This window comes from Hemisphaericaspora subhashii, assembly GCF_019202705.1.
Source record: "Hemisphaericaspora subhashii strain CBS 10753 chromosome Unknown scaffold102, whole genome shotgun sequence".
Taxonomy (NCBI): Eukaryota; Fungi; Ascomycota; class Pichiomycetes; order Serinales; family Debaryomycetaceae; genus Hemisphaericaspora; species Hemisphaericaspora subhashii.
This window is the reverse complement of record NW_026057318.1, coordinates 14,403-29,352: the sequence shown is the minus strand read 5'-3', so window position 1 is coordinate 29,352 and position 14,950 is coordinate 14,403. Positions and strand designations below refer to the sequence as shown.

Below are 14,950 nucleotides of genomic sequence, written 5' to 3'. Positions count from 1 at the left end.
TATCAAACAAAAACACACTACTAAACAACTACTACTAAATAATAGATAACATTATCTTCTCACCATAGTATATTCATTCATTTCATATGACTTATTCTAATGATATTTTTCTATTTTCAAAAAAACTCAACTACACTTAAGCTTGAGGTTGTTCAGCAACTGGAGCTTGAGCACCTTCAGACTTCTTATATTCTTCAAAAGCAGTCAAAGCATCTTCGAAATGATTATTAAATAAATCATCATCTTCCAATAAATCTAAAATTTCTTGATTTTCTAATCCCAACATCATACCAGTAATCTTACCAGCAGCTTCTGGTTCTTGAGCTTTACCAGTAGCAACAATCTTTGGATATAATTCTTCACCCAAGATTCTCTTTTGTTGATCTGGTGGAGCATTAGCAATAATAGCAGCTAAATCCTTTTGACGATTACCACCTTGCTTTTGATTACGGTTTGGATAATAACCACCTCTTTGTTGTTGGCCTTGTCCTTGTTGTTGTTGTCCTCCTCTCATGTTTTGTTGACCATTGAAATCTTGGAATTGAGGTGGCATACCATAAACTGGAACTGGTTGACCACCATTTGGTCCACCTGGTCTTGGCCATTGTTCTGGACCTCCAAATGGTTGTCCTCTACCTCTCATCATCATTTGAGGGTTTGGACCTGGGAATGGTGCTTGACCTCTACCACCATTTGGTGGGAAGAAACCTTGTTGACCATAAAAGAATGGTGGCATGAAATTGGCACCTGGCATTCCACCGGATGCAGCAGCATTTTGCATTCTCATTTGATTTCTAGCTTGGATTTGTTGTTCTAATTGAGAACGTCTAACATCCTTACGTTGAGCTAAAGCAACATATAATGGCTTACCAGCGACCATTCTTTGATTCATTTCAGTAATGGCTTTAGTAGCTTCTTCTGGAGTTGAGAAACAAACAAATCCAAAACCCTTGGATTTACCAACTTCATCAACCATAACCTTAGCAGAAGTAATAGAACCAAATGGTTTGAATTCTTCTTCTAATTGTTCAGAATCAACAGATTCATCTAAATTCTTAACAAATAAATTGACACCTTGATATTTAGATAATTTTTCTAATCTAGTAGATTCATATTGTTTCTTTAATTCTTCCATTCTTTCTCTCTTCTTTTGAGCTCTACCAACATAAATCTTTTGACCATTGATTTCTTTATCATTTAATTCTTCAACGGCCTTAACAGCAGATTCATGTTGTTCAAAGTTAACAAAACCAAAACCCTTAGATTTACCATCTTGATCCTTTTCCAAATAAATGGAAGTAATACCACCGTATGGTTTAAATAAGTTTTCAAAGTCTTCGTCACTAAATTCAACATCAATGTTTTTAACATAAACATTAGTATAATTAGCCTTCATTTCTTCAAATTTAGATTCACGATCTTTTTTGGAAATATGTTTACCAACGAAAACTTCACGGTCATTTAATAACATACCATTAACATTTTCAATAGCAGCTTCGGCAGCTTCGGCAGTTTCATAATGAACAAAACCAAAACATTTAGATTGACCCATATCATCAGTAGCAACCTTACAAGATAAGATTTTACCAAAAGCAGAGAAAGTATCATGTAAAGCCTTATTATCAATAGCTGGATGTAAGTTCTTAATGAAGATATTACCATCACCAGATCTTCTAGAAGCAGGATCTCTTTGAGACCACATGATACGACATGGACGACCTTCAATTAAACTATAGTTTAATTCTTCAATAGCCTTTTCACCATCTTCCATTTTATGGTAGTTAACATAAGCATAACCTAAAGATTTCTTAGAAACAGCATCACGACAAACTCTAATAGAAGAGACTTGACCGATTGGGGAAAAGATTTCAAAAAGAATAGCTTCATTAACAGATGGATTTAATTCACCAACATAAAGAGAAGCAGAACTGTCGGCAACATTAGCACCTTCAGCTTGTTCTTCAGTAGCAGCTTGTTCAGCAGAAACAGGAGAAGTTGAAGCTTGTTGTTCTTCAATGTTCAATTTTTCCAAAGATTCTTGGATTTGGTTAGTTTCTTCAGCAGACATGGTTGGATTTAATTGAATTAAATGGATTTTTTTTTTTAATATTTTTTTTTTAATATTTTAAGTAGACTTTTTTAATGAAAGTTAAGAAATTGGGAGATTATCTTAGCTTAGATTATTTGGGAAGTTTGATTGAAATTTAGTTTCCTTTAAAGTTGACTTAAAGAAGAAGAAGAAGAAAGAAAGAGAAGAGGAAAAGTTACAAACATGAAATTTTTTTTTTTGGTTAAATTTTTTTTCTTTAGTTCTTTGGTTGTTGTATTTTTTTTTTTTTTGCTTGTAGACCTCTTCTTCTCTCTCTGTTAAGAAGCAGTAAAAGCGTGGGTCAGTTGGGAGAGAATTTATAAATTTAAATCAAATAAAAAAAAAAAAGAAATCAATCGACGAAAATTTTTTCATTAGAGATTAACTATTGATGTTTGGATGTTATATGGATTACGCGATGAGAAACTTGTGTTACCCGGATAACTCTTTCTTTATTTTGTCAAATTGGCTGCAAATGATCTTAATCTAATCTTACTGGAATAGAGACTGGTAGAAGTAATGTTAATAAATTGACTCTTATCGTATTTAGAAGGTTCTATATGATTCCCAGGGATCCAAGTATCCAACCACACAGAAGATGGGAATGAATGTGTCGTGACAGTAGTAGCTAACGAGCACTCTTTCTCTCTCTCTAATAATATACGATTTTATAAAATTACAAATATACAAACTGTTTATATAATAACAAAATAAATGATATACAACAAAAAGGAACAATATACAAATCAATTGGATGATGGTTTAGCTTGTGTTTTTAATCTATTATACATTTCACTGATTTTTTTACTTGGAACAACTGATGGCCAATAAAGACCAGCAAATGACCAAAGATGTTTCTTTACTGTTTCTCCATTTTCAACCGAAGATGACTTTTTGGATTCCTTATCTATGAAATCTCCAATTGTTAATAACTCACTTTTTAATATCTTAGCCCATTCATGTTTGTCTAATCCTTTACTTCCCTTATGCAATCTGCTTAATGATTTAGTTACTGGTTGCATTGTAGATTTACATTGAGCTTCATCCATACTGTCATATTCCAATTTACGAGCTTCTTTCTTATGATGATGAGAATTCTCATGTTGTCCATGTTCATGATGACGATGAGGATGAGCATGAGCATGATGATGATCATTTTGATTATGATGTTGAGGAGAACGATGATGATGGGTTTCAGGTGAAAGAAGTTTAGGACCAAGTGGTCTCTTTGGTTTAATCTTTCTAAATGTCATTTCAGGAGATTCATTCTTGATTGGTTTCTTAGATTTCAAAGGACCTGATACTGATGTTGGAGGTATTGGAGTTGCAGATTTAGGCTTTCTAACTCTCTTCTTAACCGGTACAGGTGTTGATCCACCCGCATTTTCAGGTTCTTCATCCCGAAGTAATGTAAACAAATAATCAACCCTTCTACCTAAATGAACAGCACCTGGAACTTTCTTAGAATTCTTATTATTAACAGCTTCTTCTTCTTTATTGGCAGCATCTTTCAATTTCGCCTTATCTTTTGGATTTGGGGCAGCCTCTAAGAAAATCTTATTCTGTAATCCTAAGACAGGATCATCTCTAATTTGGACCCAAGATCCATATCCAAACTTATAAACACCAACTAATAACATAGCATCATCTTTAGCTGTCCAATCACAAGTCCAAGCTTGAACTTGTTTAGGTTGTCTAGGAAGTTGAATATTCATTGGATTTTCTTTTGGTACAATCTTTTCTAATAATTTCATATCAACTGGTCTATTCAATACCAATTCAGCATTGATATTTTTCACACCTTGATATTCAAATAAAACTGCCTTCTTCTCTTTCTTTTTAGCAATCCATAATGCAGTTGGGTTTGGTTCACCTGGTTCAAGAGGTTTATCCTTTTGTTCCTTGGCTTTTTTCTCCAATTCCGCGAGTGCTTGAGTACGTCTAGCTTCTTCTTCTTTCACCAATTGTCTGGAAGTGTTGATAATTTCATTATATGCATGTTTAACTAATACCGGGTTCTTGTTTGTGATACTACCTTCTTCAACTAATTGTTCCCATTTACCACTCAAATCACCCAATCTTAAGATTGATCTATAGATACCTCTGATTTCCTTTTCAGATAATTGATGATCACTAGCATTTCTTCTTCTTGTAATCCTAGTATCATCTTCATCTTCAACTTCTGCATCACTTGGAACAGAGGATCCATTTTCAAATTTAAGAACAGCTGCCTTTCTTCTTGAATACATTGCAATTTGTTGTTGTAAATATTCTTCATCAGCTTTCTTCTTTTCTTCATCTTTCAATTTAGTTAATTCATCTTCAGGTATAATATCATCCCATTCAACATCTGCTTTATAATCAGTCACTTCAAATTGTTTCAAAAATTCTTCAGAACCTAAATTAGATTCTCCCAAATCTGGAGTTGTAATATGATCTTCAGCATGACTTAAAACATCATCTAAATTCAAATCTTCCAATTTCTTTTGATTATCATTATCTTTAAACATATTAGCAGCACCGAATTTCAAAATATGACTTAATTCACTACTTGAAGGTTCTGTTTTACTCTTATTAGAATTCTGATCAGTAATACCCAAAGAAATAATAGCATATTCCAAAATCATCTTCTTTCTAGCTCTTTCCAAAATCTCTTCTTCCACAGTATCCTTACTAACAAATCTATAAACTGAAACATGATTCTTTTGTCCAATTCTATGAGCCCGTGCCATCGCTTGTAAATCAGCTTGTGGATTCCAATCAGAATCAAATATAATAACAGTATCTGCCGTCATTAAATTAATACCCAATCCACCAGCTCGAGTTGACAATAAAAATATGAAATCTTTAGAATCAGGAGCATTGAAATGATCAATTGAAATTCTTCTTTGTGCGGACGGTATACCTCCATCTAATCTTTGGAATTGATATCCTTTGATAGATAAATAATCCCCTAATATATCCAACATTCTAACCATTTGTGAAAAGATTAAGACTCTATGTCCTTCCTTTTTCAATCTAGTTAATAATTGTTCCAATAAGACCATTTTACCCGAGGACATAATCATTCCTCTGAGGATATTATCACGAGATGCAGAACCGGCTTTTGACAAGACTCTTTCTTCTGCTCCATCGAATAAATATGGATGATTGGATGCTTTTTTCAATTCACTCATAATGTTCAATAATGAAATTTGTGATCTAGCACCAGCATTCAAAGCAGCATAATTCTTAGTGATTATATTCTTATAATATTCAGTTTGGATATCTGATAATTCAACTCTTAAAATTCTTTCTGTTTTAGAAGGTAATGATTTCTCAACGTCTTTCTTTAATCTTCTTAATATGAATGGTTGGATTTTCTTTTGTAAATCTTTGATATAAAGTTCTTGTTCTTCATCCTGGGTTTCAAAATCGATTTCTTGTTCGATATTAATTTTACCTGGCATTAAGAAATTACATAATGCTGCTAATTCCTTCATGTTATTTTGCAATGGAGTACCAGTAATTAATAATCTATTTGCAACCTTAAACCCTACTAATGATTCATATAAAGATGATTCTGCATTCTTTAATCTATGAGCTTCATCAACTGCCAAGAATTGCCATTTGATTGAACCTAATTCAACTCTATCTTTAAGAATATATTCATATGTAGTTAACAAGATGTTGAATTTAGGTTTACCATTTGAAGTATAAAGTTCATAATCTCTAATTGTCTTTCTAGCTTCACCATTACCTAAATAATAAACACAATTAACATCAGGTGCCCATCTTTCAAAAGTTTCTTGCCAAGCAGGAATGGTCGATAATGGAACAACAACCAAATGGGGACCATTTTGTCTTCTTGCAAAGATTAACCATGATAAAAATGAAATTGTTTGAATTGTTTTACCTAAACCCATTTCATCAGCCAAGATCCCATTTTCATTTCTGGACCATAAGAAAGCCATCCAGTTTAAACCTGTCAATTGGAAATCTCTCAATTCCCCATTCTTGATGAATACTGGTTGTTTCACTAATTTTTCAAATCTTGGTCTTTGAGAAAGTGGATAATTTGCAGAAAGATTAGGTAAGATTTTTGATTTTAATCGTTGTTGATATTTTGAAACTTGATCAGGAGCAATATTGGCAATTTCTTCAGCATCTTCCCAAGAACATTCATCATAATATAATCTTCTCCATTTAACGAAATATTTCAATTTATTCTCACCTTGTTCATCTTCAATTCTTTGACTATCAACGATTCTTTCAACATGCGTATATTCCTCTTGTTCATCTCTTCTTCTTTCTCTTTCTAAATCCATGGCCTCGATGTCTTCCTTGGTGGTTAATGGATCATTTCGTATTTCGAGATCATACATTATAAATTGCTTAATATAATTGTCTACTTTTCTAAAACCTTTAAAGTCTTTTAAATCTTGATACTTTTCCCATGTATTATGTAAATGAGATGCATCGGTCCATTTAATCTTGAATAGATAATCTAACTTAGGTTCATTCGTTAGTTCAGCGTTGTCTTCATTTAGTTTATGATCCATTACAAGGTCAATACCTCTCTCATCTTCAGGTTGTTCATTGGCTTGTTGATAATAGTAATAATCACCATTTTCATCGTCTTCATCGAATTCTGGTTCACTTTCAAGAAGATCTTCATCATCTTCAAAATCGACATTATAATTAACTTGTTTATTATTTCTAGATGAAAATCTAATCTCTTGCGGCGTAGATGATGAAGTCCGGGATTGGGTTAATTTCTTCTTTTTATGCTTTTTGGTATGTGCCGTTTTAGGAGTATGTCTCTTATGATTTACAACAAATTCATCATCTTCATCGTCATCAAATTCATCTTCCTCTTCCTCATCCTCATCATCTTCTACTATCCCATCACTATATTCGTCATGATGGGTTGTTCTCTTTTTCTTTCTTTTTGGAGCAGCGTCTTCGTCGGAATCACTTTCTTCTACAATGGAAGGTGCATGTCTCTCACGACGAGATCGCCTAAGTCCATAGAGTTCCGGGTTTAACTCAGCTTCTTCCGGTATAACTAATTTTACCATATTCTATGATTGATGCAAAAATGTAAAAAAATATCACCAGATAATCACTGGGTAGGGGTTTTATATGGGAGTAATTATAAACTGACCAGGAACAAAAAAGGGGGATAATGGTTGTAACAGATTTGTGATGGAATTACCCTTACTCTTCTATGTGTATATTTTCTATATATATGTGATCTATATGAAATCAGTGGATTGATTATTGATAAATCTATTTTTACCTAATGACCACAAATTACTTTTTGAAACAAAACTGATGTTCAACAAGCGTCTTGTTTTCCTATTTTTTTGTAAATTTGTTTTGTATCTAGTGAATATATGAGTCACTGTCTTTCTATACAATCTAATACCACTTGGATTTTAATGGGAATAGATATTGGGGGGTTGTTTTGTAAAAAATCGGTAAAGGGGGAAAAGAGGGAAGAAAGAAAAGAAAACCCAACAACAACAAAATTTTTCTATTGGCTCAAAAAACCGGCGACAATCATCAGCCGAAACGTGATTTGCTGTTTTAAATGAAGAATTATTCGATAGTTAATGAATTAGAAGTTTAAAGTACAAGAAACAGGCATTAAAATAGCATTTCTACAAAGGTCATGATTATCATAACTTCGATAACAACATTAAAATTGAAGATGTTCTTTGGATATTTATTACAGAGAAATTGTTTCTATTATTTGACATTAGCCATAGCAAGGAAAAGATGACATCTATCAACCATTTCTAACCAAGCCGAAAGGAGCAATTTTTTGCAGCCAACATCAAAGATCGACGTTCAGTAAATCAACTACAATACCAAAGACCCAAATAGTCGATGGTATGTTGTCATGCGTAAGCATGAGTCGATTTGCCTTCATCAATATTCAAGTTGACAAGAGCAACATTTTTTGCAACCATTTTGGATAGATTTGACCTTTGGGTATCTGAAGTGGCGAAGTAGCATAGTTATCAATACCTATCAAGCAGTAATAGCTCAACTAGAGGGTGTGTTTCAGCTTTAAGTTAGTAGAATAGTATGATCTAAACGGACATTTAACTCCTAAAGGAAGGATAAATGTCGTTATAAGCAACTTACCAGCAGCATACAACTTAGACTATCATAGGAGACAGACTCTGACATATTGGCAACAGCATACAACTAAAGAACTAATACAATCAGTACTAATAACAGCAACATCAACCCTAGAAGATCTAGAAGAAGGTCCCAATGGACCACATACCATCAAAGTAGGAATTAATTAACTTTTTTCACTATGATTCATAACATACCTGTCCTAGTTAAGTGTGTTTTAATTCTACCATAGTAGAAAAAGAGAAAGGAACAAAAAACAGAATTTTGGGAAAATTAAAATTTGACGATTTTTTTTTCTGATTCTTCTGTCAACAGAAACAAATTCAAGAAACTGAGACAAAAATTGAGTTTAGAACGACCTTCGCATTTACTTTCCTATTCAGTATTCACAAGTAGTTACCCGGAGTTGGTTGGAAGTGGGGAGACAACATATGGTTTGTTTTTTTGCAACCATCTTTCCCATTTCCTAATACAGCCATGTAAGAGTCAAGCAAAAGATGTACTAGAGTTTCATTCGCTATGTAAATGTCGATTGAAACTTAATGTCTAGACATCTAGAGAGGCGAAGTACACAGAAGCCATCGGCCATAATGTATTAACGAGTAGATGTTCTTGGGTTTCACTTAATTTATTAGGTAATTTATTAGGTTCGTTTAGTCAAGATATTAAACCTTTTATCTTTATGATCTTAAATTGCAGTTAGAAGAGCCTTATAAAGTTTCTTTGTGCTACTTATGTCAAGAATTTATGTCCCATTGCCGAAGGTAAGAACAAATTCTGAGTGTTATCCATATAAAGCTTCAAAATATTACATCAAGATGAAACAATTTAAGAGGAAATATGGAGAGTAGATCATCCAGTCATACATCCAATGACCATAGAGTTTCCATCTACAATTGACTATATTCTTTAAATTTGCTATTTGACAAGGACATGTTGTTTATGGAAAAAGGGCCAATCACATGACATGGTTTAGTAATTGTACTGACATTTACTGAGAGAAATGTATGGGCTCAGTAGTAAACTATGTCCTTAACAAAAATTAGTAATAAAATATTTTGTGCAATTTTAAAAAAAAATTTTCAAAAGAAAGAAAAAAAAAAAATTTAGAGTGCGTCTTTAACGTGATGCCACATACAAAAATTCAGTCAATTAATTATCATTAATAATCCTTCTTTCTTTTCTTAAGTGAAAATCGTAAACTAAACCAACAATGAGTTCTAAAGGGAAAAATAACACTAGAGCAGCAGAAAGTAGTTCTAAACACCATAGAATTGCTATCGTTTCTGCCGATAGATGTAAACCAAAAAAGTGTAAACAGGAATGTAGAAGAAGTTGTCCTGTTAATAAGACTGGTAAATTATGTATTGAAGTTACTCCAACATCCAAAATTGCATTCATTTCAGAAATTTTATGTATTGGTTGTGGTATTTGTGTCAAGAAATGTCCATTCGATGCTATCACCATTATCAATTTACCAACCAATTTAGAAGGTGAAACTACTCATAGATATTCTGCCAATTCATTCAAGTTGCATAGATTACCAACTCCAAGACCAGGTCAAGTTTTAGGTTTGGTTGGTACTAATGGTATTGGTAAATCTACTGCTCTTAAGATTTTGGCTGGTAAACAAAAACCAAATTTAGGTAGATTTGATGATCCACCTGATTGGGAAGAAATCTTGAGATATTTTAGAGGTTCTGAATTACAAAACTATTTCACTAAAGTTTTAGAAGATAACATTAAAGCCATTATTAAACCACAATATGTGGATAATATTCCTCGTGCATTGGTTAAATCTCCTGTCAAAGAAGTCGGTGCCATTTTAGCCGCCAAAAATGAAAGAAAGAGTGAATTTGATTATATTTTAGATATTATGGAATTAAAACATGTTCTTAAGCGTGAAGTTGTAAACTTATCTGGTGGTGAATTACAAAGATTTGCACTTGCTATGACTTGTGTTCAAGATGCCCAAGTTTATATGTTTGATGAACCATCTTCTTATTTGGATGTTAAACAAAGATTAAGAGCTGCGGAACTTATTAGATCATTATTGACTCCTACCAGTTATGTCATTTGTGTTGAACACGATTTATCTGTTTTGGATTATTTGTCTGATTTTGTTTGTATTCTTTATGGTGTTCCGTCTGTTTATGGGGTTGTTACATTACCATCTTCAGTTAGAGAAGGTATTAATATCTTTTTAGATGGTCATATTCCAACTGAAAATATGAGATTTAGAACTGAATCCTTACAATTCAGATTAACTGATGCTGCAGATGGATTAGTTTTAGATCAATCAAATGCTTTTACTTATCCATCTATGGAAAGGACTCAAGGTGATTTCCATATGAGGGTTGAAGCTGGTGAATTTACCAACTCTGAAATCTTGGTTATGATGGGTGAAAATGGTACTGGTAAGACTACTTTCTGTAAATTATTAGCTGGTGCTATTGCTCCAGATGGAGGTCAAGAAATTCCGAAGTTGAATGTTTCTATGAAACCACAAAAGATTGCTCCAAAATTTGCTGGTACTGTCAGACAATTGTTCTTTAAGAAGATTAGAGCTGCATTCTTACATCCACAATTTCAAACTGATGTTGTTAAACCATTGAAGATTGATGATATTGTTGATCAAGAAGTTCAAACCTTATCTGGTGGGGAATTGCAAAGAGTTGCTATTGTTTTAGCATTAGGTATTCCAGCTGATATTTATTTGATTGATGAACCATCTGCATATTTGGATTCTGAACAACGTATTATTTGTTCCAAGGTTATTAGAAGATTCATTTTACATGCCAAAAAGGCTGCATTTGTTGTTGAACATGATTTCATTATGGCTACCTATTTGGCTGATAGAGTCATTGTCTTTGAAGGTGAACCATCCATAAATGCTGTTGCCAGAGCTCCAGAATCCTTATTGACTGGTTGTAACCGTTTCTTGAAGAATTTGAATGTTACTTTCAGAAGAGATCCAAACTCTTTTAGACCAAGAATTAATAAATTAGATTCTCAAATGGATAAAGAACAAAAATTATCTGGGAATTATTTCTTCTTGGACAATACTGAATTATAAAAGTTTTAATTTTATTTCATTTCTTCGCATCGCCATCATCAGCATGCATCAATAATTTCATTGTGGGTCCTTTTAATTTGTACATTAATATTTTAGCTGCATCATTATTGCATTGTTGTTGTAAAACTTATGATTATGACGTTCCATAGGTAATAATAGACTGGGAGTTCAATGAAGGGTTTAGAATTTGGGTTAAATTTGTTTGTTTTTCCATGTTAACTATTAAAAAAATCCAAAAAAATACCAATCTTATGTTTATTAAATGTCAATCCTATTCAATCCTTCATTTTGAAGTGAGAAAGTGTTGTAAATCAAAATGGTTCTTAATATTTTGAAAGTTTTATACAAGAAAGCAATGAAAATGGTTTGTATTTATTCATAAATCTTTTTTCTTTTACTTATATACTTATATAGATACACAATAATAGTAATTTATACGCTGTCTCCATACCATATACCCTTCCCGCAATATTTTGCAGTCAAAACAAAAGCCTTGCTGAGAGAATCACATGTCAGTGCTACCAAATATATACTTTTTTTTGCCCAACTGAACACGTTAGAGTAAAAACCAGAGAGGGCAAGTACGAAAAAAATATTCAACTTACTTTGAAATTAACTGTCAACATTTAAATCAACTTTTTGATCTCCCAACCCAATAAGAAAACAATCAAAGATGTCAGCACAACCAGCAAATGGAGGTGGTGTACCAATTCAGATGTCACCCCAACGTTCACCAGTCGCCATAAGTATTGCCAATTATTTATTTCAAAATCCAATTTTAAAACAAAGAACCGGATTATTAGAAAATACCAATGATGTTGATTTCTTTAGATATAAACGATTTGAAAGAGCATTATTAAGTGAAGATTATAAAACCAAGCTTCAAAATCCCAAGAATGGATTAATCCCAATTAAAGATTCTCAAGAAGTTCAAAGAATTTTAATTTTATTAATTCAAAATCAATTAATTATTCCAATTCAAAAATTACATTATGCTGAAATTAAAGCTATAAAAGGTTGGAAACCAAATAAACAAAAACCAACAATAAAGAAATCAGATAAAGCATTAATTGATCCTAATGCTTATTATGGTTGGTTATATCTGAAACCAAATCCTTATATTTTATTATATAGTTTATTAGCAATTTCAGGTGTATTTGCAATTATATTATTCCCATTATGGCCAACTTCGATGAGAAGAGGTGTATGGTATCTTTCAATGGGTGCATTAGGGTTGATTGCTTTGTTTTTCGGTATTGCAATAGTAAGATTGATCATTTATTTAGTGTCATTGGTAGTATGTCCAAAACCATTCTGGTTATTCCCTAATTTATTTGAAGATTGTGGAGTTATTGAAAGTTTCCAACCAGTTTATGGATGGGAAGAACCCAAGAAAAAGAAGTCAAAGAAGTCTAAAAAGAAGGACGGTAAAGGAGAATCAGCTAATAATGGTCAATCAGATTCTGCTGCTACTGCTTCAGGCTCTCAGGTTTCAAACGGAGGTGCTGAAAAGAGAAAAGTCAGATTGGAAGAAGTTGATGAGTAATTGCATCCTACTGTCTGCTTCCCCTGTTTGGCTTGTTTAGGTAAATCGTGTGTGTAATAAGCTTCTTGATTTTCATAGAATAGTGTATTGTAACAAAGTACTACTACTAATAACTTCCTCCTCTCTCCCCATATTAATTTTTTTCTCCCTCTAATTAATTACCATTTACTCCTAGGGGCATTGATAACGAACTTAATCAGCAGCCCACCAAGAACACTTAACAGACAATGACAATGGAAAGGATCAATGACTTAACATTCAATCCTGATTATTCATCAATCTCAATCTCCACATCAGAAGGACATAGAATATTCAATTGTGAGCCATTTGGAGAATTCTATTCATCTACTCAAGGAACATCACGAAGATCCATATCCAATTCAATCGAAGAAACGACCACTCTTCATCGAATAGGTTCAAGAAGTAGTAATGATGATATACGTTCCCCATCACAAAACAACAATGACACTAATGTGTTCCCAACTGTTTTTTTAAAAATGTTATTCTCCACATCTTTAACAATTATTGTTCCACAAGATAATGCTGGTAATAATCGATTATTAAAGATTTATAACCTAAAGCAAAACTTAAAGATTTGTGAATTGACATTTCCTTCAAATATAATTGATATCAAATTAAATAGAAAGAGATTATTGGTAGTCTTAGAAACGGGACAAATATATATTTATGATTTAAGTTGTGTACGATTATTAAAGATCTTACAAATCAATCCAATAAGTGTGAATGATGAGAATCATGATGAATTCGTTGGGGAATTAAGTGTGGATGATAGGTCATGGTTAGTAATACCGATTTCTCAACTTGGTACTAATACCAATTTATTTGGCGCAGACTATAAGTTTAGTTCGTCCGAACTGATGGATACCCCTGGTAATAATCCCAAATCAACTAATATCCAAAGTTATTTTGATTCAATGATTGAATTTACAAAGAAAACTTCAACCAGTAGTTTAAGAAATAAGTCAAATATAACCCTAGATGATATTAAACATGATAGTAATGGTTGGGTATTGGTTTATGATACACTTGATTTGAAACCTATACTTATATTCCAAGCTCATGATTCGTCAATTGCCAAGATTGCCATTTCTAACAATAGTGAAAATAAGATTGCCACTGCATCCAAGAAAGGAACAATCGTACGGGTATTTCAATTGAAGGAATCGACAGAGGATAATAATGGGAAGAAATTTCAAGTAAAACAAGTGACTAATCTACGTAGAGGACATAATTTGGCTAGAATCAATTCGTTAAGTTTTCATAATGACAATCAAGTCTTAGGATGTGGATCTGAAAGTGATACTATACATATCTTTAAATTATCAGATGACAGAAATACAGCCCAAACCAATAATGAGAATAATGAAGATAATGGAGAGAATGAAGATAGTGATATGGAAACAAGTAGATCTTCTGATGATTTAAATGAAAGTTTGGCAGGGTTGTTACTTTCCAAACCTGTAGATTCACCATCCACATCTCCCAAGAATGAATCAAAAAATCAATCATCATGGTTAAAGAAGACTAAAAAGTTCTTAAAGAATAATTATACAAATAAGATAATTAAAAAATTACCATATAAAGATTATTTTGAAAATTTAATATGGGAGCCGCCAAGAAGATCATTTGCTTATATAAAGCTTCCAGAAAATAACACTAATACAGAAGGAGGTGGCAATCGTCGTTTTAAAGTGGAAATTGGATTTAATAATGATTTAGTATATTTGGCATCTTATCAAACTGGGAATTTCTATCAATATCAATTACCTCGAAGAAGATCTTCAGTGGTTAGTTTCTCAGATGAAGAAAAGAGAGAAGAATGTTTATTAGTTGGACAATATTCATTACTTTAAATAAGCGGGTAATTTTCCTTCTATTACCGAGTTGAGTCAATCAAAGAGAGAGAGAGAGAGATAAAACGCGGGGGTGGGACACAAAAGACAATACAGAAAAGGTCGTGTCTGTCTATCCAATTAAACTTTGTTTGATTTCCCGTGGAAAAAATTTTTCCGAGGGCATTAGAAAAAACCTCCTCCTTATAACCACAGGTGACAAATAACCATAAAGGGGGAATTACAGCCAAAAA

The 14,950-nt window shown here is 32.7% G+C and overlaps 5 protein-coding genes across 5 annotated transcripts; 3 read left to right on the top strand and 2 right to left on the bottom strand. All coding sequences in view use genetic code 12, as the record gives it.

Moving 5' to 3' along the window:
• Positions 1-136: 136 nt before the first annotated feature.
• On the bottom strand, positions 137-2,068 carry J8A68_003497 (polyadenylate-binding protein; the record flags this gene model as incomplete). The annotated part of the gene is made up of 1 exon (XM_049407360.1): positions 137-2,068. One exon carries the CDS (start codon positions 2,066-2,068, stop codon positions 137-139), a length of 1,932 nt encoding a protein of 643 aa, XP_049263220.1.
• A 767-nt stretch (positions 2,069-2,835) lies between these two features.
• Positions 2,836-7,149, bottom strand: J8A68_003496 (chromatin-remodeling ATPase; the record flags this gene model as incomplete). The annotated part of the gene is made up of 1 exon (XM_049407359.1): positions 2,836-7,149. The coding sequence occupies one exon, from the start codon at positions 7,147-7,149 to the stop codon at positions 2,836-2,838; it is 4,314 nt and encodes a 1,437-aa protein (XP_049263219.1).
• A 2,285-nt stretch (positions 7,150-9,434) lies between these two features.
• On the top strand, positions 9,435-11,297 carry RLI1 (Fe-S cluster-binding ribosome biosynthesis protein; the record flags this gene model as incomplete). Its single annotated transcript, XM_049407358.1, has 1 exon — positions 9,435-11,297. One exon carries the CDS (start codon positions 9,435-9,437, stop codon positions 11,295-11,297), a length of 1,863 nt encoding a protein of 620 aa, XP_049263218.1.
• A 673-nt stretch (positions 11,298-11,970) lies between these two features.
• On the top strand, positions 11,971-12,843 carry SEC62 (Sec63 complex subunit; the record flags this gene model as incomplete). The annotated part of the gene is made up of 1 exon (XM_049407355.1): positions 11,971-12,843. One exon carries the CDS (start codon positions 11,971-11,973, stop codon positions 12,841-12,843), a length of 873 nt encoding a protein of 290 aa, XP_049263217.1.
• Positions 12,844-13,076: 233 nt separating this feature from the next.
• On the top strand, positions 13,077-14,717 carry J8A68_003493 (uncharacterized protein; the record flags this gene model as incomplete). Its single annotated transcript, XM_049407354.1, has 1 exon — positions 13,077-14,717. The coding sequence occupies one exon, from the start codon at positions 13,077-13,079 to the stop codon at positions 14,715-14,717; it is 1,641 nt and encodes a 546-aa protein (XP_049263216.1).
• Positions 14,718-14,950: the final 233 nt, after the last annotated feature.